Here is a 27460-nt window from a genome sequence, read left to right on the forward strand (position 1 = left end):
AGAAAAATAAAATAAAATAAAAACCTGTGTTGCGTTTTTGCACGGTAGATTTATCAATGCAATCATGATCTCCTTGGCTGCCATGAGAGTTTTGCAGGGAGCTTGGTAACTTAGCCAGGCTGCTGTAGCCTTCATATGGTATGAGATATAAGCATTTTATAATGCCACTGTCAAAACAATATTTAGCCTAGGCATACCTTTTTGTGCATTCACTGAATATTTGTGGCATTGACATGTGTTGATGACTGAGCGGTGATTGTAGTCAGGTACAAAGCACTGCACCATGTTGCTGACGTTATTAACCCCAATCCCAATCGAAGGGTTGTGAGTTCTAGTCTCAGGCCGGACAGAATTGTGGGTGGAGGGAGTGCATGAACATCTCTCTCTCCACCTTCAATACCACGACTTAGGTGCCCTTGAGCAAGGCATCGAACCCCCAACTGCTCCCCGGGCGCCGCAGCATAAATGGCTGCCCACTGCTCCGGGTGTGTGCTCACAGTGTGTGTGTGTTCACTGCTCTGTGTGTGTGCATTTCGGATGGGTTAAATGCAGAGCATGAATTCTGAGTATGGGTCACCATACTTGGCTGAATGTCACTTCACTTTCATACACGCACACATATAAAATACACGATGATAAATATAAAAATCAATACACAATACCTATATAAAACACTATTACACTATTTACACGATTAATACTGAAAGAACTGCTATTACTGCACATTCACTATATAAAATAAAATTAACTGGAGGAAAAAGTTCGCGCATCAGATTTGGAAGCCGCTCAAAAGGCTCGTTCCCGGTTGTGGCTTCAGTCGAATTTAATGAGGTGCGGTGGTTTATGGGATGAGTTCCTGCGCTCGAAATGAAAATATGTACACAGTCTTGTACCTTTGACTTTTTTTGGATGCTCTAAAACTCTTTAGATACGGATTTTTCCGAAAGTCAATGGGAGAAATGAATGGGAAATTTACTTCCGACACCAGAGCTCTCTCGGGCTGTGGGCGGGACTCTGATGCTCTATAACATAACTTCGCGGCCCCCATCCAGTTCCAAGACAGCCAGTGACACGCGCTTCGGCCCAGCATCATCATCATTACACTTGAAAGAAACTAAAGCCATGGCACTGCCCAGAGTCTTCTTCGACATCACCGCCGGAGACAAGGAACTTGGAAGAGTGGTAATGGAGGTAAAATTTCAGGATTCCCCTTTTATTCTTAATGCAAGAAAAGTCAGTATTTTTCCACTCTCTAGAGTGCAAGTTTGTGCACGCCTTAAAACGGACTTGTTTCCCTGCAAGTCCTGCAAAAGCCTTTCCTGAACGCAGCTCATATTAAGTTCAGGTTTTATCTCAGGACAAACCTGATGTGAGGTTACGCTTCACCTGGATGTGCAGTTACCTGACAGCAGGCACGTGCACAGGTAGGGCTCAACCTGTGCAGAGCACATGCCCTTTTTGCCCTTACACTCCGAAGTGCCCTTTTTTTGGTGGTGTTTTTTTTTTTTTTTTTTTTTTTTATCAATGCTATTGGTCACCCTTTACGTCTGTCTGTCTGTTTTACCAAATGAAAGTTCTTAAAACGAGCTTGTGTAAATCTTATTCGATCCTCAAGCTGTCAGTAAGCTGATAACTCCGCCCCCTCTATATTCATTGAATCAACTGAAGTTCCACAGCAGCCGCACAGTAGACAACAGCTGAGCTGAACAAAGTTTTGCGAAGGGTAAATAAATATCTTGTTGTTTGAATAAGTACTACTAAACATTGTCTATAAAGGCTCATATTTTATTTATTTGATGTCTGACTGACTCACTGACTGAGACATGTGGGACGTCGCCTGAAAGAGAGGGCTAGCATTTGCCATCTAGTCATAGCCAATACATAGCCAACACAGCCTGTGCATACAGTTGCATTTCATCTTTTATAAAATGCTAATTTGGCCAAATGCATTTTACCACAGGAAAAACTGAGCGCTCCGTCTATATAGCTAAAAAAACTAGTTTGTAACCTGTATATGAAAATGTAATGTGATGCCCGCAGCGGCAGGCGCCGTCGCCGTTTTAATGACGGACAGAAAAAAAAATCACATTTGCACACATTCGCTGGTCAAAAATGATATATTGATAAGTAATACAACAACATATAATTTGTTTTTACCATCGGAAAATCATAACAGGTGCGCCCCCGCGCTGTTTCGTACTGGAACTAACACAAAGCGACGAGTGATCCTCGGCACCTAGATAACATATTTCTAAGAAATTTATTCTTTGATTTATGATTGCTGATACACTTAATTTATTAACATTTAGGCTAATCATGTTATGGTATACTCTCTGTATACTCTCTGTATAAAATGTTGTAAAACATGGTTTTACTACAGTAATGTAGTAGTAACTAAAAAAAAAAAATTGAGAAGATCAATGAAATCTTTATATTTTATCATACAGAATGTAATTCATGATTCATTCCAAGTCTTCATTTATTTGATCCAAAATACAGCAAAATCAGTAATATTGTGTAATATTTTTACAATTTTAAATAACTGTTTTCTATTTGAATATTTTAAAATGTAATTTATTTTTGTGATCAAAGCTGAATTTTCAGCATCATTACATCAGTAGCTACTCTTCAGTGTCACGTGATCCTTCAGAAATGCTTTTCACTGCAACTGTACTTTTCACACTATTTTTATTTATTTTTTCATTGCAGGCTTATTTTAGGGAAAGTTTAGTGAATAAGAGACCTTCAAGAGACCAACATCCCTGGTCCACCACAGTATAAAATTTTTGCCAGATACATGGCTCACAGAAGGTTGCTGTTGTATTAGGTTTAAAGAAGCCCTTAAAACCCTGTTTATCTATATTATCTAATTATCTAATATTATTATTATGGTTGTTATTAATCGTGAATAAATCTAAAGCTTTTGAGACTATTATTTTGTGTTATTGAATTTGTCATGAAGATGTGACCATTTCTTCCTTTTATGCAGGCTTAATAAATAATCTTGATATAAAAAAGGGGGGGGGGGTGCCCTTTTTCAGTTTCAGCACATGCCCCTCAAAAGGTCTGTGCACGGCCCTGCCTGACAGACCAAAGTCTGACCTTTAAACGAACCGTATTACGCTCCCGAACAAATACAAATTCCGTTGCTGTTTAACGGTAAAGCCTGTTTGCAGTTTTGTGGCGTTGTGAAGTGTTGGGAATCTGAGTGAAACGCCGCGTTTATCTGCCGCTTCACCTAAAGCACGCGTGGGCATTTAAAGTTATTTATTTATTATCGAGTCTTGCCAAGAAAGCCTACAGACAGAATCGGAGTGCAAATTATGACCAAAGCCTTAATCTGCAGATTGAGTAAGGAAATACAGGAAATAGCTTGATCTATATACAACTTTGGCAGGCCACTCTGCCTGTTATATAAACTACATTTTGTGTCAGTAATGCCCATTAGCGTCTCACCGATGTTCAAGCAAACTGAAAGGGAATGTAAATGTGACTCGTATTACAGCAAGAAACTCGGTCCATAAAAATAGTAAATTAAATAATGTCTCAAGCGTCCTTTTCAGCTCACTTGCGTCTAGAAAACTCAAACGTCAGATTCGCGCCACTGCGTTTGTCCAGATATATTACTATACGCTCAAAGTGAATAATACGCATTCAGAGTGCGGGGTGTAAATATACACGATTTGCTGCTTGCACTATACCTTCAGTCCCCACCTGTGTGTGTGTGTGTGTGTGTGTGTGTGTGTGTGTGTGTGTGTGTGAGAGCGAGAGCGAGAGCGAGAGCGCGAGAGAGTGTGTGTGTGTGCACATTCCTGGCGGCTGCAGTGCGGTCACATGACTTTCTCTTTCTCGTTTTTGTTGTAGTCTTTAGAACAACGAACATACAAGGGCAATAACACATTACATACAAATATAATAAAGACATTTAAAAACTAAAATGGTAAAAGAAAATCACGTCCACAAGCACAATTATTCAAATAATAGATTTATGCCTTTTATAATAATTTAGTTTTTCGATGTTTTATTTCTTTTGGTAGTGACCTATTTATATTTTAATAGGAGTCCAATTCGGTTTTTTTTTCCAATGCTTATTTACACTTGTGAATTAATAATTTTCCATATGTAATGAATAAAATCATTATACACTCAAAAAAGTCAACAGTCTACTCATTAAAAAGAAATATATATTTTTGAGATGCAGTTCAGTCTTAGTATTTTGTTTAACAAAAAAAGGCCAGTTGCATTGCTGGAATGACATAATCCCGCACATGAACGCCTTATTGCAGGAGAGTTTAAATGTGACGTTTTGTTTCTCTTAACAGCTGAGAGCTGATGTTGTCCCCAGAACTACAGGTATTTATACCCACTTTGTATTGTTGTTCTGTTCCTCCTTGTGTGATTTTTAGTGCTCACATCTGGTCTGTTGTCTTTGCAGAGAACTTCAGGCAGCTGTGCACCGGGCAGCGTGGCTTTGGCTTCAAAGGGTCCAGCTTCCATCGTATCATCCCCAGCTTCATGTGCCAGGTGAGAAGGACTCTGTCCCAGGTGGAAATCAACCATGGCTGCTAACACAACTCAATAGCCAGTTTGTTGGGTTATATTATGATTTGATAAATGATGTCCTCCAACATATGCAAGTAAGCCTAAAAAGGTTCGCACACTGGACAAGAAGCGCTCAAGTCTTTCAAATGTGAAAATTTTCTACGAGTACAGGGAACTACACTGCGACCAAAATGGTCGCATATGCGACCTTTTGAAATGCCATTGCGACCCAAATTTTTATGGGGTCGCAAATGTATCACTGATTATTTTTGTACCTACTTATGTTTTATGCTATGATTTAATATGAGCATTTATTAAAACAGAAATGTGTATTTTAAGAATACGTTTTATAACGTGCTCCGAGCATTCAACACATCAAGTTGGCTTCAGCCCCGCGCTGCGGGAAAGCTCAACTGAGCCGCTGGTGACTCGCACGCTCTGTTCGGTGTGCACGAGAGAGACGTGTCTCGCGAACAGCAACACTGAACCAAGCTCTCCTTCAGGACGTTCACGTCCTCCTGCGTCTGAACGAACAAATCACAGTTTAAATAAACAGAAAAAAAAGAGCGAAAAGCGAAAGAGCTCAATTCAGCACCGCGGTGTTCTGGTGTTCAGAGAGCAAGCAGAGATGCGACTAAAAGTCTTCTTGCTTTTGTACCGACAACAAATGCATACAAAATATGTCAAAATACCCATCTTGGAAAGTGTTGTTATGTCTTAAGTGAAAGTAAAGAGTTGCAAAGAAATCGGATGTGTATCATTATAATGGATGTGTTTGTCTCTTAAGGGGACCGCGCCTAATTTACTAGCCCTGCTGTCAGTGTCTTTAATGTATGAAAATGAAAGTAAATCACTCACTGCTCTTGATTGAATAACTTTGTGGTTTTAACAAGAATTTATCCAAAGTCAATCTAACAAACAAAATTGTTTTACTAGTGGGTGCAGGCCACTAGTTCATTTATTTAAGTGAGTATGGCAAAATAGTGATCTGTGAAATATTATACCCAAAAATTCTTCATACTGTAGGCTACCAGTGAAATTGATAGGGGCCTCACCATGTTTTGCTTAAGTGTTTCTTTCTTTAATTGCTAATGCAACCTTTTCACACCACAGACTGAACCAAATTAAGCATTGCTTGCTTGGTAACTGTTCAACAAAGTATTGATAGTTGTGTAAATATTGTCATACTGACAGTTGTCTGACGTTTTGGTTGATTCCATTACACAGCTTTTATCAAAGTTATCCGAAATTATCAAGATGAATTTGTTGTGAGTTATTGTCATTTTATTACCAATTTCTAAACTACAGCAAATAAACTGTGATAATGTTGAAGGTGTCTGAATACATTTTGGTTTGATTGTGTATTTTATTTTACAGTGAAGACTATGCAGTGCTATTTTAAATTAACAAACAAACTTAAAAAATTTACACATTATGTAAATGGCACAAATAAATAAAAAGAATGAACATATGGTACAAATTAAACAATTTTAAACAGGGCCCACTGTACAACCTGCACCGGGGTCCCTCTAACCCCAGCTACAAGACGGAGCAATGCACTGTGTACTTTAAGAAATATAGCAAGGCATGTGGTTTAAAAGATGGCAAGTAATATAAAAAGCACATCTGTATGCAATACAGTTTCATTATTGTTAATTATTATCCAGTAATTACTATAAATAATTTGTGCAACCAAATCATGTTTTGCGCCAGTAAGTGAAAAAGTTAGTAGCACAAATGCCACCAGTGGAAAAAGTTAGTGTAGTTCCCTGGAGTATGCATCGTGCATCATTTTGTAAAGTGATGCTATTTTGCATCTGTGTAGTAGAACTCAAAATCCTGCTGTGCCACTCGTTTAGTTATCCATTAAGTTACATTAACAATGATTTTGGTCAAACATTTGCATGTACTGACTTCACCCTATGCTGGAGGATTGTGTATGGTGCCGTAAGTGCATGTTTCTAATAAAAAAATATAGATCAGCTTTTCTCTTAACTAATGCAAACAGTTTCAACTTTGTAACCTTTGCCTTTATATAAGTAATTCGATTCACTGTTCCTCCATTCATTATTTCATGGTATTTGCAATGTTTGACTGGTTGACAATTAATAATTAAATCACAGTCGTGACTTTTGATAATCTGATTTAATTCAAGTTTTTTAAATATAGTAGAAATTTCTGAATGGCTGGTAATTTAATTTTAATAGTCAGATTGGCTGGTGAGTTCAAGTTGCTTCAAACCCTGTCCTGAAGTCTTCTGAGATCTTGGTTTCACTAGCAGTTTTGCAGTTCGCTTCTAATCTTGAGACCTTTGGGTTGCAGGGAGGTGACTTCACGAAACACAATGGAACTGGTGGAAAGTCCATTTATGGCAACAAGTTTGAGGATGAGAACTTCACCCTGAAGCACACCGGCGATGGCATCCTGTCCATGGCCAACTCCGGCCCCAACACCAACGGTTCCCAGTTCTTCATCTGCACAGGGCATTCTTCATGGTGAACAGAAGCGGTGTGAATGAGCGTGTCTGCTGGATCTGTGCTGTGGAGTGCCTCTACCTAACATCTTTTCACCTTTCCTTTCTTAAAACACGTGTTTATTCATTGGAATTTTATTCAGTTTGAGAGCTGTGGTTTTTCTGTTTGTCTTTCTGTTGTTTTTCTTATTCGTAACATTTGATTCTATGTACAGTACCTTGTCGTTTGTTTTATGACCCTTTTTGTACAGCTCTTTGGTCATCTACTGTTGTTTTTAAATGTTCTCTAAGCTTGATCTTTTTCCCCCAGGCTGGATGGTAAGCACGTGGTCTTCGGAAAGGTTGTGGAGGGCATGGATATCGTCAAGGAAATGGAACGCTATGGTTCCGACTGTGGAAAGCCCAAGGCCAAGATAGTCATCGCTGACTGTGGCCAGCTGTAAACACCTCAGCCACGAACCTCTGACCAAACCCTGGTCTTGTACTCCTCAGTGCTCCCTTTCACAAATCCCGCCGCTTACCGCAACATTCTTGTCCAAGATCTTCAACCCCTCCCTTTATCCTTCAGTCATCCATCTTTGTCTCTGACGAATTGCCTTCGCTGTTTGGTTTTAATTTTCCAAGTCCTGTAGGCCTATAATTTGTGTATCAAAATCTGAAAATAAAGGGGAACAATGACGTGAAACACTAAAGCTTGTTTTAATGTCTTATGTTGATTCAGTGTAATGTAAGTCATGTTCCTTCTGCTCTTTGATTTTGATCTCGCCCTTTTCAGAGCACTTGCTGATCCGGTGTATAAATCTGTCTGAATTTCTTCACTAACTCTTTAGTCTAGGCAGTTCAGCTCTCAGTGAATCCAGTTTGAGCAGTTCGAGTTGAGACTTGTCCTCCAGAGAACTTTCAATCTGTTAAATCAAGACTATTGCAACTCCAGAAGTGTTGGAATATATTATGTGTAAAAAGAAAATATGGGATATATGATCGTTTAAAAAGAAAATGAGACAAAAAAATAATAATTCTTTAGGTGAACCATTCATTTAAGCTTTAGATTACCAATATTCAATATGAATAAATATTTTCCAGACATATCCAAGTGAATTTTTTAAATGTATTTTTTAAACCAGGAAAGTGAAGTAGGGTCTAATGGAGTTTCGTTCATTTAGGATGAACTGCCTGGATTCGCGATTAAACCAATGATCCAACACCATGATGTTGGATCATGGTGGTTTACTACTTGTGGCAGTCGTTTAATTTGAGCAAAGTATTTCTGGTTTTTGCATTATTGTGCCTTGCCCTGGTGCATGTTTTATTAAGAAAAAGGACAAATCATAATTAACGCAGTAATATTCAATAAAAATAAGAAATATTGTGACTTTAACACTCAGATGGTTTTCGGGGTCCTTTTTCACTCCAAATGACTTTTGCTCAAATTAAAAAAAAAATCCCTTTGTCCAAATGGTATGAAACCTTCTACGGCTCTCAACACTTTCTAGATCTACAAAAAATAAATAAATTGGAATGATATCTGTTTTTATGTTAGCGTGACAAAATTTGTGCCACTTGTGGTCGCAATCAAGATAAGACTAAATTCATCATCAAAATCAGAAACAACGCAGAACACATCGACAGAAATGGCACAAATAAAGTGGCACACTTCCACCAATGCAAAAAACATCCACAATGTTAAATTATATTGCTCACAACACGCGTACACACACACACACACATACACACATATAGAGGAATGCATTTTTGAGACTATAAAAACTGTTCTCTTATCATTTGTCAAATAAAATCATCCAAAATGCAGAACCAACACAAATATAAAGTGGTGACACTGACATCGACAATGTGTACACACACACACACACACACACACACACACACCTGTGAGGATATAAAACAACTGCTCTCTTATAATTATTTTAAAAAAATCATGCAAAATGCAGAACCATCAAAGAGGGAGAGAGAGTGAGAGAGAGATGACAGGATTAGACAAAACAATTTAGCACGCACACACACACACACACACCTGCTCCAACCCCGTCTACAGAAGTCATGCGGTTTACCATGCTTACTGCCTGCGATGCATTGTAATGTAACATTATTGAAAAACTGGGGGGTTTTTTTCAGTAAAAAAATGCTAAACTTTGACAAAAAATATTTTATTTTTGTTATAATTGTGATTTTATAATATTTTGATATGAATCCAACTGAATCCAACTTGTGAAAAGATATCTTTCAGGTATTTTTCGGACTATAAGTCGCACCTGAGTATAAGTCGCATCAGTCCAAAAATACTTCATGATGAGGGAAAAAACATATTTAAGTCGCACTGGACTATAAGTCGCATTTATTTAGAACCAAGAACCAAGAGAAAACATTACCGTCTACAGCCGCGAGAGGGCGCTCTATGCTGCATAAACTCTGGCCACCCTTGTGGCCACCCCTAGGATTATTGGCAGTGGGTAGCTACTATTAATTTAAATGCAGAATGTAAATTCACAATAGTCTAAGAAGTGAAAAAAATGTGCAGCACCTGCTGCAGCCACAGTTTTGCGTCTCTGAGCAACATTAAAGTGTTTCGTTCCTGTTTCGACTTTTTTTAATGACAAGTCACCCTTAAATATGAAAATTGATTAACAGCCACAACATTCACGAGAATGTATGTTGTTAATGTTTTCCATAAAGTCTATCTTTGCCAGCACAGGGAAAATTACTTACTAACAGTCAATAATATAGCAACACTTGATCAAAGGTATTAGCCAATACCAGACTCTGCTACTACACTTTGCTTCGTAGACAGAGTACAGAAGCGAAATGAAATTGAGCGGAAGTAGGAAGTCTGACGTAGTCAGGCTACAAAGGTATGACCCCAAAACAAGATTTAAAAAATCCCCCCATAAAACTCTGTTCTTACCTTTTTGACTTCCTTGCACATCCAACTGAGCTTTTGTCTTGTCAGAACTGCGCTGTTTCTTCTTTGAGGCTTTGCATTCAGTTGCCTTGTGAAAGACACAATGTGAATAAAGACAGTTTAAATATTGTGAAAAAAAAAACAGGATTGCAGATTTGATACTAACCTATGGTTTGATTCAACTTCAGTAGATTAAAATATACTGAACCGATCAAAATAGTACTTGTGCAGCGGTGCAGTCTTGTGCAGGAGGTGAAGCTGTTCTGATTCCCTGCACAGCGGAGGTTCTTCTAACAGAATTATGGGAACTTACAACTGTGTCACTCTGTAGATGCAATACTGACTGGAAGAGATTGTCAAAGACACAGAAGCAGTGACAACAAGTAGAGTTTCTCTGTTTTTAATGATAGTCACCTGCATGCATATATATATGTATATACTGTATATTTAAAGAAATTATATTATAATAAATGCCAATAGGCTTTGTGTGTTCTTTAGCTTTGTAACATTGTTTCAGCATAAGTATATGAAAGCAAAAGACCAAAACAAATGAAGGTTTAAGAATATATATTCGTACCTCTTGAGAGTCTATCGTTTCTCTGGAGGAGTGGATGATGTTGGAATCCAGGCACTGTACAGCAGAAACAACAGACAGACAAAACATGACATGAACTGTCTGCATGGTTGCATCCTTCCTGAAACAGAACAGGTGCTTATCTGCCCCTTAAACGCAGGTTATAGGGGGAAAAACTCAAAATCCAGGTTTCCCACCGGGCTGGGAGGAAGGTAATAACAGTGACACTACTTTGTTTAACCAATGTGAATATGATTAGCAAACTAAATAAAAGTGTCTTGTTCAGCCTAAACATTCTTGTCGTGTTAACTACAGATATATTGATTAGCAAATTAGCAACAAGTTGTTTTAATTTGTCAAAGCCTAATTCTTACATAGAGCTTTACATGATCTGTGATCTTTGAAATCTTGTAGAACTTGGAAAGGCAAAGTAGTGCAATCATTAATGCACATGTAACTCTAATACACTGACAACTATACAGTCAACAGACAGTAAAACAATAAACCTGTAACATTAAATGCATCATTTAATCATGCTTTAAACCTGTCTGTCTGTCTGTCTGTGTATTTGTTAAGAAACAAAATAATTAAAGCAACCTTCAAGACAGTTTTTAGATACTACATTTCTTTGTTGAGTTCAATCAGCTCAAACATATTTAGACACACTGATATAAAGTATTAATATTGTGTGTAAATTTGTTTAATTAGCAGTTAACTGTGCAAATCCAAAGGCTTATATACAGTGACCTCAATACACCGAGCTACTTTACCAAACACAACACTAATCACTCGAATGGTAACTTCGGTTGAGAAAGCAAACTCAATTTCTGTTTTACATGTTTTATTTTATTTATTTATTATTTTTTACTTTTCCAGAAATGCCAACTATTTTCCTATTGCTATCTATAGGAAAGTAGGCTTCCATTTTAAACCACCAATACAATTTCCTCTAATTAAATTAAATGATTCCTGTCAGAACTGGTTGTGTTCTCTCTCTCTCTCTCTCTCTCTCTCTCTCTGTGTGTGTGTGTGTGTGTGTGTGTGTATTTGGGCTGAACAGAGGGCAGGTGATGGAAGATCACCAAGCGGTCTTCAAACCCTCAGGCTGATTTACAAAAGCCAGTCAAGTACTCCAAACCCAGTTTTATTTTACTACAATCATTGTGCTATTATGTTTTTTTTTTCTAATAGTTTTCAATAGATTTTTATAGTTTTATATTTTCATTTGTATTTTAAAGTCTAGGCAATTTTGCTGTCTTTAGCTACTTTTTTTAGTTGTTTTGTATATACAGCGTTTAAGTTTTAATTTACTTCCTTTTATTCATTTCTATTTGATGCTATTATATTTGATTTCAATTTAAAGTAATCATAGTTCATCATATTTAGTGTTTTACCTGAAAGCCTGGGTAATTATAAGAGGTTATTGTATGTGTTTGTGTGGGTGTTGGGTAACAGAAATGCACTGTCACTCATTGCTCTATTATACAGATTTTGATATTAATGTGAAAACTTTAGCATAGCACATAATGAACAATCCCCATTGATTTCATAGTGGAGCGATTAGGTTGCTGACTGAGCAGTATTCTCAAGTGCAATGTAGCAGCGGTTCCTGATTGTGTGTGCTGAGTCTGGATGAGGGATCACAGATAAAGATGAAAAAAAGCCTGCAGGTCTTTCACCTACCCAATAAAGAGCAGCAGATGCACACAATTACTCTTGCTATGACGCAGTGTGTGTGTGTACGTGTTCATGTCTTCATATTTCCTCCAAAAACCCCTCAACAGATCACATGCAGGTGGCGGTGGACACAGACACCTCCAGCATCATTCAGTTCAACAAGTGACCCCTGCATCACACACACCTGCACTGGACAAACACTCCTGCACTGAAGAAGAGAATGCACCTAAGGTAAGACGACATTTAAAAATGTTGTTTATTTCATTTACATATAATATACTTAAAAGGCAATCATTTAATTCATTAACCACTTTCATACAATGTCTCAATCGAGAGAATGATTAAGGACTGCATATTGTTTCATGAGGTCAGACAGTTGTGTTTTATGATGATTTTTCTTGTTTCATTATTAAATATTATGGAGCCGTGTTTCAAAATACATGATTAGTAGTGTCCAAAATACTAATATTTTAATGGGTACAGGTTTAACCACACGGTTAACAAAACCCTCTCTTTAAGAAAGTTTGGGAACACAAAATGATGATGTTGGCAGGTTAAGTGATTTTCAGCATCATTACTCCAGTCTTCAGTGTCACATGATCCTTCAAAAATCATATATTACTCCTATCATTGTTGAAAACAGTTGTGCTCTCAATAATTTTCAACAATTATAAAGACTTTACTCCCCTTTTTGATCAATTAATGCACCCTTGCTGAATAATAATATTGCATTTCTTAAAATAAAATAAAATGTATACATCAGACCCCAAGCTTTTGAGAAGTGTAAATCAATACAATTTTAGCAATTGCAAAATTTTCACAGCATATGACGGAAGTACATTATCTTTGAGCTGTTTATAAGAAATTCAAATCAAAAACACCAAATGCTTCTCTTTTTTCACAAACTAAAATGTTAAATCATTGACAGTCAAACATAAAGTAGGGGTTCTGAAACACCGAGTCTGTTCCTCATGTGGCCTAAAGCTGATGTAATCATACCGTTGAAACTCAATAACACAGCACATAATTCCTGCCCTGAAGCAAAGAGCTCATCTAGAACAAACCTGTCCTCAAGCCCTTTATCACATCCTAGAAGACTGCATAGGGGCCTGAGTACTGTTGTACATTTTGGGCCCCTCCTGGATATTAGTTGGATGTCAATTCAGTTCTGAAACTTTTTAGGCAATCTCTGATCAAACATATTTTGAAATGTATAATGTCACCATAATGTAATTTTGTAATTCATAATACATCATTGGGTTTAGATAAATCTGCAAGATGCTTATCACCTATTGACCAGCCCTTTTCAAATGAACCCTATCAAAATAGCATATGGAAAACACCATTGTTTATATTGTTTTCTGTGGAAGAATCAAGTATTTCCAGGTCTTAATATGCACATGTTGCAGTCCAATTCAAACATGTTTTAAAATAATAGGTAAAGTAAACTTGTAATGTGCGTGCATCTGTTTAGACGTCTATTTTCTTTGGGTAATTTCTGACCAGATTTTGGAAAAGATGCTGCTTCTAGGTGCCAGGCTTGTGTACATAAGTTAACAACCTAATCTCAAACTAGCAACTGAGGATCTCACATCTAAACAAACACTATAAATGCAGTCTATAGTAACTGTTCCATCTGTGACAAATTTGAGTAAAAAACAACAACATTTAAAGCAGGTTAAAATAGTTTTTAAATTGTTATTATTATTATAAAAATATGCATCAAATTTGTAGATCTTCTAAGATTTAGGCCGTCAGTTATACTCTGTGACAGGATGCCATAGAGTCCATAGAATCCAAAATCCAATTTTTTTAAGTTTGCATCATTGATTGTTATTTTCCTGTTAAATACTATGAAGCTACAATACTTTGAAACTCTCTATATTGTATCAAGCTCTAAAGTATATGAATAAAGATGAATTTACGTGACTTCAATTATTATGCAATGTATGAGATATGTATCATGGTTTCCACAAAAATATTAAGTACAACTGTTTTCAACATTGCTAATAATAATAATAAACATTTATTAAGCAGCGAATCAGCATATGATTTCTGAAGGATCATGCATGTGGCAGTGGGGACTTTAGACATGTTTTACCTGTTTTAATCAACAAATATTCCATTTAGTCTCTCAATTAATATGAGATCATCGAATCTAAGTGTATAATACTTAACAAATACATACTGTGATAATCTGACCCATGCCTGTGTGTCCAGTGACAGAGGTGGATCATGGCTATGCTGAACCCTATGGACTGGATCAGAGAGAGCAGGGGCTCTCCTCGTCTGGTGCTTGTCGTTGTGTGTGTGGCCCTGCTGCTGGATAACATGCTGCTAACAGTTGTGGGTAAGTACACAGCCATCCTAAACAAATAATAAGGTTTTCCACTAACAATATGGTTGCAGGGATTTGCTGCTATTTAGACATTCTCTGTAAATCGTAGATATGGTTGCGCACTGAAATCTCACTAGATGGTCCCGCCTGGTACCAACAACCATCCACGTTCAAAGTCACTTAAATCCACTTTCTTTCCTGTTCTGATGCTCAGGTTATCTCAACAACCAGATCGTCTCAACCATGTCTACATGCCTAAAAGCACTGAGCTGCTGCCATATGATTGGTTTATTAGATATTTGAATTAATGAACAGTTGTCATTAATCAAGTGGACAGTGAGTGTATGTAAAGCTGATCTATAGCCATATTTGTTGATTACAATAAGATGTTCACATACATTTAGCCAATCTGCATCACATTTTGAGAACATTCTGTATTTTCTGCAAAAACATTATATATAAACTAAGAAAGGTTGAGCATTATGCTGGACAAGTGACTCTTCTCTCATTATGACATTTATCTGCTTGCATCTGCCCTGACCTCTGTCTCATACAGTCCACAGCAGGTGGAGGGGAAGGGTTATTTGCAAACACAAACACAGGTACCGACTCTTCCTCTTCCCATCCTCACGTCACACCTCTCATTCTCTCCAGTTCCCATCATCCCAACCTTCCTGTATGCCACAGAGCACCAGACACAAGAGCCCCCGTCTGCCGGCCCCCCTGAGGCTCAGCCCACCTACACCTCCATCATCTCTCTGTACGACAACAGCACCTACGCCATCAGCACTGCCAGCCTCACCATCTCCTCCGGGGCTAATGGGAGTTCAGGGCTCAATGGCAGCTCTGCCGAGCGACACAGGTGTAAAGAGGACAGTGAGTTTTTGGAGGAGGAGAATTTGAGGGTTGGGCTGCTGTTTGCCTCCAAAGCCCTGGTGCAGCTCATGGTCAACCCATTTGTGGGCCCTCTGACTAACAGGTACATAAACGCTTCGAGCAGATCATCTAAAATGACTGTTACTTAGCTGAAGTAAGTAGCACGACAATAGATGGCTATATGATGTGCCTGTTTTACAGGATTGGATATCACATACCGATGTTTGCTGGGTTTGTCATCATGTTTGTCTCCACAATAAGTAAGTCATGTTATATGATGTAAGTCATAGTACTATTTAATAACTATGAATTGTTTTATATTGTGTGTTATTTACTTTATTAGGACTATTAATCTCTACATGAAATGGAAAGTCATGCACTCCATTTTCTAAATGCATGTTACTGATGTTATTGTGAGCATGGGTTAATGGGATAGTTCACTGAAAAATGAAAATTACATCATCATTTACTCTAATTCTTAATTCAATTCTGCTAAACATAGAATGAAATTGAGGAGGACATGAATTTGAATGAGAACAGGATGTTGGTTATCAGCTCTTTTTCTTGAGGACCCAGATTTTACATTGAACCCTGTCAAAAAAAAAAAAAAAAAAAAAAAAAAAAAACAGCAAATGCTGGTTAGGTTTGTTTAAAGCATGGCAGCTGGTTTGAACTGGTTTAAGCTGGTCATGGTTAGCTCCTGCTCAGGACCAGCTAATAACCAGCTCAAACCAGCTGCCATGCTTTAAAACAAACCTAATCGGTATAGCCGTTTTATTTTTCCAACAGGGAAATCAAATGGTGACTTGGTGTTTATCATGCTAATCGTCAACAATATATGTTCAAACATTGACTTTCAAATATGAATATCATTGTGTAGGGTCTTAACTACAATGGAGCAACAATATGAGATTATTGCTCATAAATTTGTTTAAATACACTACTGTGCTCTGAGTGAGACATATTCAATATATTTATGCTTGTTGAAGTGTTTTAAATGCCTTCACTTTATATGACTAGTGCAAACTACAAGTGAAATGAGGTGGACTCTGACTTTGAATGCGTTCTCTGCAGTGTTTGCCTTCTCAGGGACATACGCGCTGCTGTTTTTCGCCCGCTCACTGCAGGGAATTGGATCATCCTTTTCCACTGTGGCAGGTATAATATCTGTGATTTAGCGTGCTTGATATGATGAACCAAATATTGGATGCATATGATTGAAATGCCATTGTTAAAATCATTTTGAAGGAAGTCTCTCACTTGATCAAACATACAGTTAAAAACAGGAATAGTGAGAAATATAAATAGGACTACCATTTAAAAAAAAAAATGTCTTAATATATTTGAACATCTAATTTGATGCAAAGCTGTATTTTCAGCATCATTACTCCAGTCTTCAGAGTCACATGATCCTTCAGAAATCATTCTAACATGCTGATTTACTGCTCAAAAACATTTCTGATTATTGGAAAACAGTTGTGCTACTTAATATTTTGGTGGAAGCTGATACCTTTTTCAGGATTGTTAGACCAATAAAATGTTCAAAGGGTCAGCATTTTCGTAACATTATGAATGTCTTTACTGTCGCTTTTGATCAGTTTAATGCATAAAGGTATTCATTTCTCTTGAAAAATCTAGCTGTTTTAGCTGTAGTGTATATATGATAAAAACGACTGTGTGGTTGTGTAGGTCTGGGAATGTTAGCAAGTGTGCACACAGATGACAAAGAGAGAGGATTTGCCATGGGAATCGCATTGGGAGGACTTGCCATGGGAGTGCTCAGTACGTTAATACAGTACAAGATTTGTCCTCTTATGTGCTTCATGTTACAATTTAAGTTAACATTGTAAACATCAACAACTGGAAATCACTAGCAATACCTAAATGAAATTAACCAACAGTGCAAAATGTACTGTTTTCAGTTGGAGCGCCTTTTGGCAGTGTCATGTATGAGTTTGTTGGTAAAAGTTCTCCCTTTCTGGTCCTTGCCTTCTTGGCTGTGTTTGATGGAGGTAAGATAATAGTAAAACTCATAAGTCTTCCCTTTTAAATTCATTGAGTTACATCTCATTATTTATCCAACTGTTTTTTCAACTTCCAATTTCAACACCAGCCCTCCAGCTCTGCATCCTTCAGCCCTCAAAAATATCTCCAGGGGTGAGTGGCTCATTCAGTAGTTGCTGTGAGTTTTAAAAGTTGATAAGAGATAAGGAATGTGTGCATTAGTGTTACTGTGAGAAGCGGGAGTGATTGTCATGTGTCTTCTGTTCAGAGCGTGGAAGGAACACCATTACTCACCCTGCTGAGGGATCCCTACATACTCATTAGTGCAGGTGAGTGTGGAAATCAAATAGAATCAAATACATCCTCAAATCCTGCCCACAGTTTGAAAAGTTGTCGAGAAGGTTTAGTAGCAGTGTCTGTAATTACACGTATGCCTTCATATAATCACGGCCGAATGTTTGGATGCGAACAGCTAAAACGATTTGTGAATGAAGCGGGTGAGGAGCTGTGCTGAGTGAATGATGAGGAAGATTATGGTTCCTGTGTATAATTACAGGGTCGCTGTGCTTTGCAAACATGGGGGTGGCTATTTTAGAGCCCACTCTTCCCATCTGGATGATGCAAACAATGTGCTCGCCAAAATGGCAGCTTGGTAAGAAACGCTATTATTCCAAGTCATTAAAATGTGATTGAAACAAATTTACTTCCTGCTTATTTACAGGTCATTTGATTTAATTCATGTTTGTTTTCCTCTAATCATGGTTACTGGTATTGCAGGTATGGCTTTCCTACCAGCCAGTGTTTCTTACCTCATTGGGACCAATCTGTTTGGAGTACTGGCCAATAAAATGGGAAGGTAATACATTTTCTCGCATGTCCCAAAATAAATCAACTGAAAAGCAAATGTGAAGAGCTGAATCATTTAGAAATGCTTGTCTGATGTAGGTGGTTGTGTTCCATGATCGGCATGCTTCTAGTCGGCATCAGTCTGCTCTGTGTGAGTATCACATTTTAAATCACATTTCATTACAATTTGCACATGCATGCTCGAACTATGTACAAAACAAATATACTGTGCTTAAAAAGTCAGTAAGTGTTTTTTTTTTATTAGATCAATTAATTTTATTCGTCAAGGATGCATTAAATTGATCAAAAGTGACAGTAAAGACACTTGTAATGTTATAAAAGATTTATATTTCAGATAAATGCTATTCTTTTGAACTTTCCATTCATCAAAGTATCCATTCCTGACCATGAATTATGGTTTCCACAAAAATGTTATAAAAAATATTTTAATGAGAAATGCACCAAATCAGCATACTAGAATGATTTCTGAAGGATCATGTGAGACTGGAGTAATGATGCTGAAAATTCAGCATTGCATCACAGAAATAAATTAAATGTTCAAATATATTCAAGTAGAAAACAGTTTTTACTGTATTTTTCATCCAGTCTTGGTGAGCACAAGAGACTTATTTCAAAAATAGTAATACATCTTTTGACCCCAAACTATATATTATATATTAAAGGACTGGGGTGATTGTAACATTATGTGAATTTGTTGTAGGTCCCCTTTGCCAAAGACATCTATGGGCTTATTGGTCCCAATGGAGGGTTGGGATTTGCTGTTGGTGACTATTATTAATTTATTTTTCATGTAATATTTAAGGGGAAAGTTCCCACAAAATGATAATTATTTCATTGTTTAGACACCCTGATGCTGTTTCCATATCTGTATTTTCAAATGTCTCTCAGTTTTTATTTTTTAGACCCCCATTGCCTTTATACTGTATATATATCTGTTGTGTTCAGCAGAAAAATAAAAGAGTAAACAAAGACAGAATTGCCATTTTGCAGTAAACTATGCTAGACATTTTAAACACATAACTCTAACAGATTGTATGAAATGTGCAACTAATTATTTGTGCTTGTAGGAATGGTTGATTCATCTATGATGGCTATAATGGGTTACCTAGTGGATATTCGCCATGTGTCTGTCTACGGAAGTGTGTATGCTATTGCTGACGTTGCACTCTGCATGGGATTTGCTGTTGGTAACTGCCCTTAATGCAGTTGTATTACAATACATTTTTACTATTAGACATGTTTTGCACAATTAATTCCTATTTTGTCACAAATTAGATCTATTAGATCCATTTTCAGGTCAAAACCTGGTGTTTGCTCACCCTGAGAGCTCCAGGAGCCAAACTGACTCTATTTTCTCGGTGCGTTCGCTTCTACTGCAGGTCCATCGACTGGAGGGGCCATAGTAAGAGCCATAGGCTTCCCCAATCTCATGGTGATCATTGGCATCATCAACATCCTGTATGCCCCCCTTTGCTTCTTCCTCAAAAATCCTGCTGCTCGGGAGGAGAAGATGGTGAGAAACACAAATGTGACACATATATGTGTGTCTGATCAATACGTTTACAAATGCTTTGTGATGACACCTGACACTTTTTTTCCTCAAGGCTATTATAAATCAGGAGTGTCCAATGCATGTGAAGAGCTACAATACACAGCGCGGGTACAGGGAATTCCCTCTGAGTGATGACAGTGAGGAGGACACTGAAGAGTGATGCAAACACACTTATAAAGGAACAAATAACCAGGACCTGCAGCCCTGATTCAAAACCTTTAAAGTGATTAATATAGCAACTTTCTCTATCCTTCACTAAGATCACATTTAAGTGTTATAAATGGTTAGTGCGAAGTGAATATTGCTTTTGTACGCTTGTAAAATGTTGTTTGTCCTGTCTCTTGTCACTCCATGAAATAAACAGGCCTGATTTGTCAACTTGATTTGATTGTTTTCATCGTGATCTGCATGTGAAGGTGATTGTGCATCAGTGATGAAGAGAAAATCCATTGTGAGTGGGATGCCAACTTCTTTTGTGCCTACGTTAATTACATTTGGATATGCATCGAATGTTATTGAATTTAATGATGTAGTGATTTCCAGGGTAAAAGAGTGGGAAGTTACGGACAAAGGGAACCGATATAGCTTCAAGTTCGACAACAAATTTGAAACCATAGATAACTTAATAACTGGTTCTTCTCTGTCATTATACAAAACAGGTCAGTTTTGTGTCCCTCATTAACATACTGTAAATACTGACATGAACAGTAACTACCAACTATATGCTATTTCATGAATTTAACACCAAATGTCCAGTTATACGCAATAAATGAACATAAGTGCAAACTGATTGTAATGTCTTTGGACACATGTTATTTACAAATAAATGAAAATGTATAAATGTGTGTAAATGTGACCCACTTCTGTAGGATGTGAGAGCATTTTGATGTGTAATTTCATAATAATAAATAATATTAGTCAATAATATTGTCATTTTTGAAATATGGTTGAAGTTTACTGCCGAATACATTACAGTAAGTGCACAAACATGTTAGCTTAGCATGAGATGGGATGAAGCAATTTATTAACAATCTATGTCTGACATACAATCAGCTTACCGAAAGAAAATTTCAGAAGTGTTCATTCTTCATAATACCTGCACCTATTGGGTGTTGTATCACAAATGGAAAATTAAAACAGAGTGGCGTTTCTGAAATGTGTTATAATTTGTATTTACCTGTAAACGAAACTTAATATCACTTCACACTGGCTTCTCTCAGCTTTACAAAAAGTATATTTTAATTAAATTGGCTCTGCAAAACTAACTAAACTAGAGGGTCAGTTCCTATTATACGTTTTCCTATTATAAGTTTTGTGAGTGTAATTTTTAGAACCAGGTTTCTTTTATCATTAATTTGAGGGTGAACCTGGAAGCATACGGCTATAAGACTAGCTCCTAAATCTGTGAAACATTAGTAGTGAAGAGGACTCCTAAGTCACTGAGATCAAACACAAACTATCTTAAATTTGCTGTTTATTTCAATCTGGCTCAGAATATAAACATTTTATAAATATCTGATGATATTGATGATGTTATCCCAACTCCAAATGTTCCTTTGATTATATATTTGTTGTCATTAACCAGCTGGGCAAGAAGTAACAGCGGCTCTTGTGTCCAGTTTGATTTTCTTTCGTTTGTTGCACATCTTACGATCAACCATGATTATTCTACTCTGTTAATAAAAAAAGGCTGTTTGAAATCCTGTTCATTTTCTTGCCATCATGTCAATGATCGAATTTAAAGAGTGCACCTCTGAAGATCTGCTGTTCTTCTTTAAATGACATCATGGGAGCACATAAGAGTATGGTATTAAATGCACTCAAACCTGTCCTTTCATGTGTTCAGGGAGCGCTGGAAGCATCACCAGGCAATGGAGCATGCGTTCTCCTGGATGCTGGTTCAGGTTGAATGAATGACCCCGTTTAACAGAGTATGTGGAGAAGGTGTTTCCTCCATCTCTGCTGATATCAGATGATTATCGCACAGAAAACAAAGTACTGCTCACCAGAAAATGTTTGTTCAATTCAATTTCGCAACATTAACTCATACAAGTGCTGTCAAACATAAGAACTACTTCTAGAAATAAAATAGATCATGACAGCTACTAATTTCATTCCTTTTTAAGGCTTGAATAAATGTCTTCTAAATAAATGTTTTCTAGGGATGTGCAGAGCAGTTGCAGTTGGGTGCATGAGATGTAAAAGATGATCCAAGGGATCAATGCATTCAAGCATAATATAAAAGTTGTTTTTAACTTCAGAACACCAGCCACTAATAAAATAACAGACACTACTTAATATTCATGCATGCCATTTCAAATAAAGTTTATTATATGAACATGGGTCAAAGTTGACCCAAATGTACACAATGGAACATTTTAAAAAACACTTATGCTTGCAACAGCACAAGTATAGATGAGACAGGTCCATGTACAAACAATCCCACATTGGAGATTTGGACAGGAGTGTACAAACACACACACACCCCAGTGTACACTGTTAGTCAATAGAGGTGTTATACCAACAATCAAGGTTTCATGAATTGGAAATGTTCCACACACAGCGAGAAGAGTTCCTCCGGTGTGATCAGCAGTTCAGTCTTCATGTGGCCTTGCTTTTCTGAGCTGGTTCTGTCTCTTGTTCATATTCTATCTCTACATAGACCCGTTTTTTCCTGATTGGGCCTTTGAGTGGAGCCTTTCCTTTCGATTTGGCCTTGGTCTTCTCTTCCTCTAACTCTTCCTCAGACTCTTCTTCCTCACTGGATTCCTCTTCAGCATCCTCTTCTTCGTCACTGCTGCCCTTTAGGTTGTTCATATCCTGTAAAACATGACCAGGGTTGAAATGATGACACTCTTTGAGAGATTAACCATGTCTTTAATTTTATTTTATGGAATTTAACTGTAGAATATTACCTCAAAATCACTGAGATCACTCTCTTCAAACTCATCATCAGCAACAAATTCTCTCGTCCCAGACTCCTGAAAGACAGAAACAAGATCACATAAGTATATTATTGATATTAATCCCATCTAAAAGTATGAACAAGTTCTCATGAAGTTGTTTGATTTAAATTGTATAATTTCATAATATTACTGTATTTGTTACAAAAATAAATGCAGCATTGAGAAAAAAATAGTAAATACCTCTTCATCTTCCTCTTCCTCTGATTCAGTCTCCTCTTCCTGTTTTTCCATTGCTTTATCAAAGGCGTGGATAGGGAAGTTGTATATGTCTCCATACTAAACGAAAAGGGGAGGGGGACTTTAAATGCAAATCACTAATCAGGCACAAAAGCAGGAAAAATGTGCGCCAAAGATGCACTTACCGTTCCTTGTTTTAGACGGTCTAGCAGTTCTTTTTCTATGGCATTTTCCAGCTGAGCAGCAATAAGAGCTTTTTCCTGTTGGGAAGAAGAAAAAATTAGTAAAATGCAGCACACATTGAACTCCACATTTGATGCAAAGAATGTTTTTTTGTTAAAGAATGGGTTAAAAAAAAACATGTAAACGCTCAAACAAAATAATAACACAAAGACTGGGATATATTCAGGACTTCACGTATGATCAGTTCATCACCCACCTCTCTCCTCTTTTCTCGTCTCTCTACCTTTCTACTAAGTGGAACCAATTTTCTCCTGTAAAATAAAACACAGGCATCACTTAAGACATTATATACAGCAAGCCATATTTGTGTAAATGCTGTTCAAATGATCCTGACAATAAAAATGTATCAGAGTAGCAGCAAATAGGCATATTAGAAAGATCATGTAACACTGGAGACTGGAGTAATGATGCTGAAAATACAGCTTTGATCACAGGAATAAATTACATTTTAAAATATATTCAATAGAAAAAGGTTATATTAAATTGTAATAATAATAATTCACAATATCACTGTACTTTTTTTTTAATCAAACAAATGCAGCCTTGGTAAGCTCTTATTCCAAGGCCACTTACATATTAAAGATGTGAATGAAATGTTTTAAGTTGAAGTAGTTTGACGCGAGATAAAGACCTCATGGAATCAGACACAGAACTGGTGCAATGCGGTGTTGTTCACTAAAGCACAGAACCACAACGAAAGCAAGTGAGAGAGAGACTGACTGTCGTTTGAGGGTGAGTTTGCGGATCCGAATGAGATATTGCGTGATCTTCGTCAGCCGCTGTTTGCACTTGTGTCTGATGAACCTCGGCCAGTAGATCAGGTTTTCATCGATTTGCTCCAAAGCCTTCGCGTAGTTTCTATCCAGTTTAACCTGAAATAGTTAAAGCGAGAGTTATTCAACATTTCAATGTGACAGACATCAAATGATGAAGGTGTTTTGCTCGCTTTGGTTTCCTCACCTTCTCCCACATGCGAGCAGGGAATGCTGCTCTCTCAATAACTTTCATGTAGAGATAACACAGGCCTTAGGAAACACAACAATCGTGATGATCAAAAAATGTATATACGGAGACACTGTTTGGAAACCGGAGTTCGCATCTGCTTTATGGATGGGTGTTTTTACCTTTCTCTTCTCTCACAGTCGCATACTGGCTGTTGGCGAGAGGACATGAACTGCGATTGCACAGGCCTGTGATGTTGTATTCATTTCGACAGAACTGCTGAGTTTTCGTTCTGTAACAACGACAAGAAACCAGTTTTAGATGTCATGTTCGTCAACATGAGTTACAAAAAAACACACCGTTAGTTTATAATGATGTAGTACTACTTACTTTACTTTGTAGGAACAAAAACTCTTATTGCCGATAAGGTCCCATATAACCTTTAAAAGACAAATGATGTTGGAAATATGAAAGTTCAAACTTGAAGACCATTAAATAATCTGAACGTTCACAGCTAACGTTACCAGTATTTTATCATCTGTTAAGATATTCGGTTATTATTAATTCAGTCGCGTCCTGTTCATTCCAGATCACATTTAATGTATTTCTTGTCAATAAAGATTTATACGTTGAGCTTTTCTGAAACCGCTTCAACGTTACTTACGTCGTCATGTTGCATTTTGGCAGCTTCTTTGGACAGTCGTATGTAAATACATAAATTCCGGCGCTAAAGTGATACAATGGAATCAGCTAACAAATATTTATGATAGCCCAGTTAAGTTTTTGTGATCAAATAAATACCGCATGGAGGTTTCAGGAGGCAGCCATATTAATAACACGACAAGCGACCCGACTGCTCCTCGCGAGAACAGCAAACTCGCGAGACCGGTGTTGCGGTATTCGGTTCTTGTGAAAACCACGCCCCCTTCGCGAAAACCCCGCCCCGCATCTATGACTCCCGTCCACTGATCTATAATATAATACAGATCAGTGCTCCCGTCTCTAGCTCGATTTAACGGTAAATAGGTCTTTTCAATAACATCTTTATTATTAGAAGTATTTTAGGTCTCAATGTGAGTTTGAATCAAGGCTGCATTTATTTTTTTGCATTTATTTTTGCATTTTGGAAAAAATACAGGGAAAAAATAATATTGTTAAATATTGTTATGGTCTAAAATAGCGTTGTTGTTTTTTTTAGATTATATCATGATCTCTGTCAGATATTATTATTGTGAGTTTGCCTCTTTGCAATCCCTCCTCTCTTCTTACTCGCTCCTTTCCACAGATGTTTCCTTTTAAGGTTGGGTGCCCTCCCTTTCTGTCTCCTTGTTTTTCTTCCTCCTCTCGCCTGTGCTCTCTCTCTCTCTCTCTCTCTCTCTCTCTCTCTCTCTCTCTCTGTCTCTCTCTCTCGATTCTCTAGTCTTATGTCTCTTTACCTCATTACCTCAATGTATACCCGCATGCGCAGATGATACATAGAGTTGAATCGGTGAAGAGTGATGATGGGGGATCCTTTTGGGCCCAGGTTGCTGAGTTCAGTATGTCCTTTACTGAAAGTTGAAATGTTCCGTGTCCATATTATTCCTTATATGTCCAGCATTTGCTAAATGTATGCTTACCTCAGACATAATGTTGTTTTGGCTTATACTCAACACATATTTAATCTATATCCTATTGGTTGAAAAGATCGTGCCACCCTTATTTTATCCTATATAAACTTTAGTGTAAAACAATAAAAGATTTGAAGTGAAGGTATATTCAGATTTTGTGTCTGCTGTGCCTTTTCCTCCAATGGCCGTGAACACTTCAGGAGGACTGAGAAAACTTGTGGTGGTGGCGATGTAGAACGGGACCATTTTAATACTTTAATAATTTAAAAGTTTTGTATTTAAATATACATCAAAATCGAATTAATTCTTGTGATCAAAGCTCTGTTTTCAGCATCATTACTTCTTCAGTATCAAATGATCTTCAGAAATCAGTCTAATATGCTGATTTATTATCAGTGCTGGAAACTGCTTTGCTATTTAATATTTTTTTGGAACCTGTGATATTTTTTTCAGGATTCTTTGATGAATAAAAGGTTAAAAAGTAGAGCATTTATTTAAAATAAAAATATTTTCTTAGGCACGAATGTGGTTTGTGAACAAGGTACAAAATATATTAATAAATTAAGCTTTGTTAAGGGAATTTGATTGCCATTTCGTTAAGCGTTGATACTGCTAGATTATTAGCTGCCACTGGAGGGCAGCAGTCAGCCATGCATTTCCAAAATGAGAGAAATAATCTTCTTGGACATATGTTTGCAAATTTGCATTAACGTCAAATTTCGGTCATAGCCTTATGCTGAGAGAGTTGTACTTATAACCCAAAGGTTTTGTGGGTTTCGTGCAAACTTGATGATTTTTTTCCTAAATAACGCAGAGCACAAATTCCTAATATGGGACACCATACTTAGCTAACGTCACACGTTACTTTTCACTTTTACTTTTTATTCTGTTCGTTATTCACCGTTTTCAGTGCATGTACCACCGATCTATAATATAATATCTATAATATATATAGATCAGTGGCATGTACCAGACTTGTGTTCCATTAACCCCTTCTGGTAAACTAGAAGGATACATACCAAATTACACATTATACAATATGATGCACTTATACTACTAGTCTCGTCACACTGTTTGGACTTTTTATCACGCAGTATTTAAGTCTGATAATCCCTCTTTCATGGACTCCTCAATGCGTCTTTTACAGTTTTTGGCCATCTTTGCCATATTTTGGTCTACTGATCTACACGGTTTTATTATTGATGTAAGGAAATCTTGAATTAAAAGCTAAAGGTTAATTTAAGTATGTACTTAGTGGAAAGAATAAACGTGTATTCAATATGCAACATAAATACGTAGTACGTAGTAAATTACGTAGTGCAGTACGCACTGTGCGTAGGGGGATTAGCTCAGATGGTAGAGCGCTCGCTTAGCATGCGAGAGGTAGCGGGATCGATGCCCGCATCCTCCAAAACTTTTCAAACAGCGAGTAAGGAGATATTGGAAAATATGAAAAGGAAATAGTCTCACTAAAATATATATTCTAAAAAATATATAAAAGCTTGATTATCAATATTAAATTTTCAAAAATATAACATCGTAGATACTCGACGAACATTAAAATGAGTAAATTTAAAGCTTTTTATTATTGTTTACTCACACTGATCTACTGTATGTATGACTGGTTAAACTGCCAACAATCAGTACTAATTTTACTAATTCCTACCAGCAGAGAGCACCATTGAGTCATTAGTCAAACGCG

At 37.1% G+C, this 27460-nt stretch overlaps 3 protein-coding genes and 1 non-coding gene across 4 annotated transcripts; 3 read left to right on the plus strand and 1 right to left on the minus strand.

The window, feature by feature from the left end:
* The first annotated feature begins 1027 nt into the window (after positions 1-1027).
* LOC127963288 (peptidyl-prolyl cis-trans isomerase) lies at positions 1028-7467 on the plus strand. The gene is made up of 5 exons (XM_052563112.1): positions 1028-1191; positions 4323-4353; positions 4436-4524; positions 6865-7050; positions 7326-7467. Exons 1-4 carry the CDS (start codon positions 1123-1125, stop codon positions 7039-7041), a joined length of 366 nt encoding a protein of 121 aa, XP_052419072.1. The 5' UTR covers positions 1028-1122; the 3' UTR covers positions 7042-7050; positions 7326-7467.
* Positions 7468-12296: 4829 nt separating this feature from the next.
* Positions 12297-20691, plus strand: LOC127963281 (chromaffin granule amine transporter). Its single transcript, XM_052563106.1, has 16 exons — positions 12297-12414; positions 14404-14533; positions 15176-15500; positions 15599-15657; positions 16472-16555; positions 17087-17179; positions 17320-17409; positions 17511-17554; positions 17670-17730; positions 17958-18053; positions 18179-18257; positions 18347-18398; positions 18969-19032; positions 19336-19455; positions 19648-19781; positions 19873-20691. Exons 2-16 carry the CDS (start codon positions 14419-14421, stop codon positions 19978-19980), a joined length of 1524 nt encoding a protein of 507 aa, XP_052419066.1. The 5' UTR covers positions 12297-12414; positions 14404-14418; the 3' UTR covers positions 19981-20691.
* Positions 20692-22128: 1437 nt separating this feature from the next.
* On the minus strand, positions 22129-25030 carry LOC127963283 (protein MAK16 homolog). The gene is made up of 10 exons (XM_052563108.1): positions 24813-25030; positions 24539-24588; positions 24331-24440; positions 24167-24231; positions 23927-24078; positions 23403-23457; positions 23149-23223; positions 22967-23062; positions 22736-22801; positions 22129-22640 (listed from the first exon to the last, which is right to left on the minus strand). Exons 1-10 carry the CDS (start codon positions 24825-24827, stop codon positions 22422-22424), a joined length of 903 nt encoding a protein of 300 aa, XP_052419068.1. The 5' UTR covers positions 24828-25030; the 3' UTR covers positions 22129-22421.
* Positions 25031-27096: 2066 nt separating this feature from the next.
* trnaa-agc (transfer RNA alanine (anticodon AGC)) lies at positions 27097-27169 on the plus strand. Its single transcript has one exon. It is a non-coding gene; the product is annotated as a tRNA-Ala (tRNA).
* The last annotated feature ends 291 nt before the right edge of the window (positions 27170-27460 follow it).

This window comes from Carassius gibelio, chromosome B8 (assembly GCF_023724105.1).
Source record: "Carassius gibelio isolate Cgi1373 ecotype wild population from Czech Republic chromosome B8, carGib1.2-hapl.c, whole genome shotgun sequence".
NCBI classification, from domain to species: domain Eukaryota; kingdom Metazoa; phylum Chordata; class Actinopteri; order Cypriniformes; family Cyprinidae; genus Carassius; species Carassius gibelio.

Excerpts from the sequence above, each read along its gene's own strand:
- LOC127963288 (XM_052563112.1), top strand. The coding sequence starts at position 1,123 with ATGGCACTGCCCAGAGTCTTCTTCGACATCACCGCCGGAGACAAGGAA. Across the intron at positions 1,192-4,322 it reads TTGGAAGAGTGGTAATGGAG|CTGAGAGCTGATGTTGTCCC; the intron begins GTAAAATTTCAG and ends TTCTCTTAACAG. Across the intron at positions 4,354-4,435 it reads TGTTGTCCCCAGAACTACAG|AGAACTTCAGGCAGCTGTGC; the intron begins GTATTTATACCC and ends TTGTCTTTGCAG.
- LOC127963281 (XM_052563106.1), top strand. The coding sequence starts at position 14,419 with ATGGCTATGCTGAACCCTATGGACTGGATCAGAGAGAGCAGGGGCTCT. Across the intron at positions 16,556-17,086 it reads ATCCTTTTCCACTGTGGCAG|GTCTGGGAATGTTAGCAAGT; the intron begins GTATAATATCTG and ends GTGGTTGTGTAG. Across the intron at positions 19,782-19,872 it reads CTGCTCGGGAGGAGAAGATG|GCTATTATAAATCAGGAGTG; the intron begins GTGAGAAACACA and ends TTTTTCCTCAAG.
- LOC127963283 (XM_052563108.1), bottom strand. Across the intron at positions 24,079-24,166 it reads CTGCTCGCATGTGGGAGAAG|GTTAAACTGGATAGAAACTA; the intron begins GTGAGGAAACCA and ends TAACTATTTCAG. Across the intron at positions 23,224-23,402 it reads GACGAGAAAAGAGGAGAGAG|GAAAAAGCTCTTATTGCTGC; the intron begins GTGGGTGATGAA and ends TCTTCCCAACAG.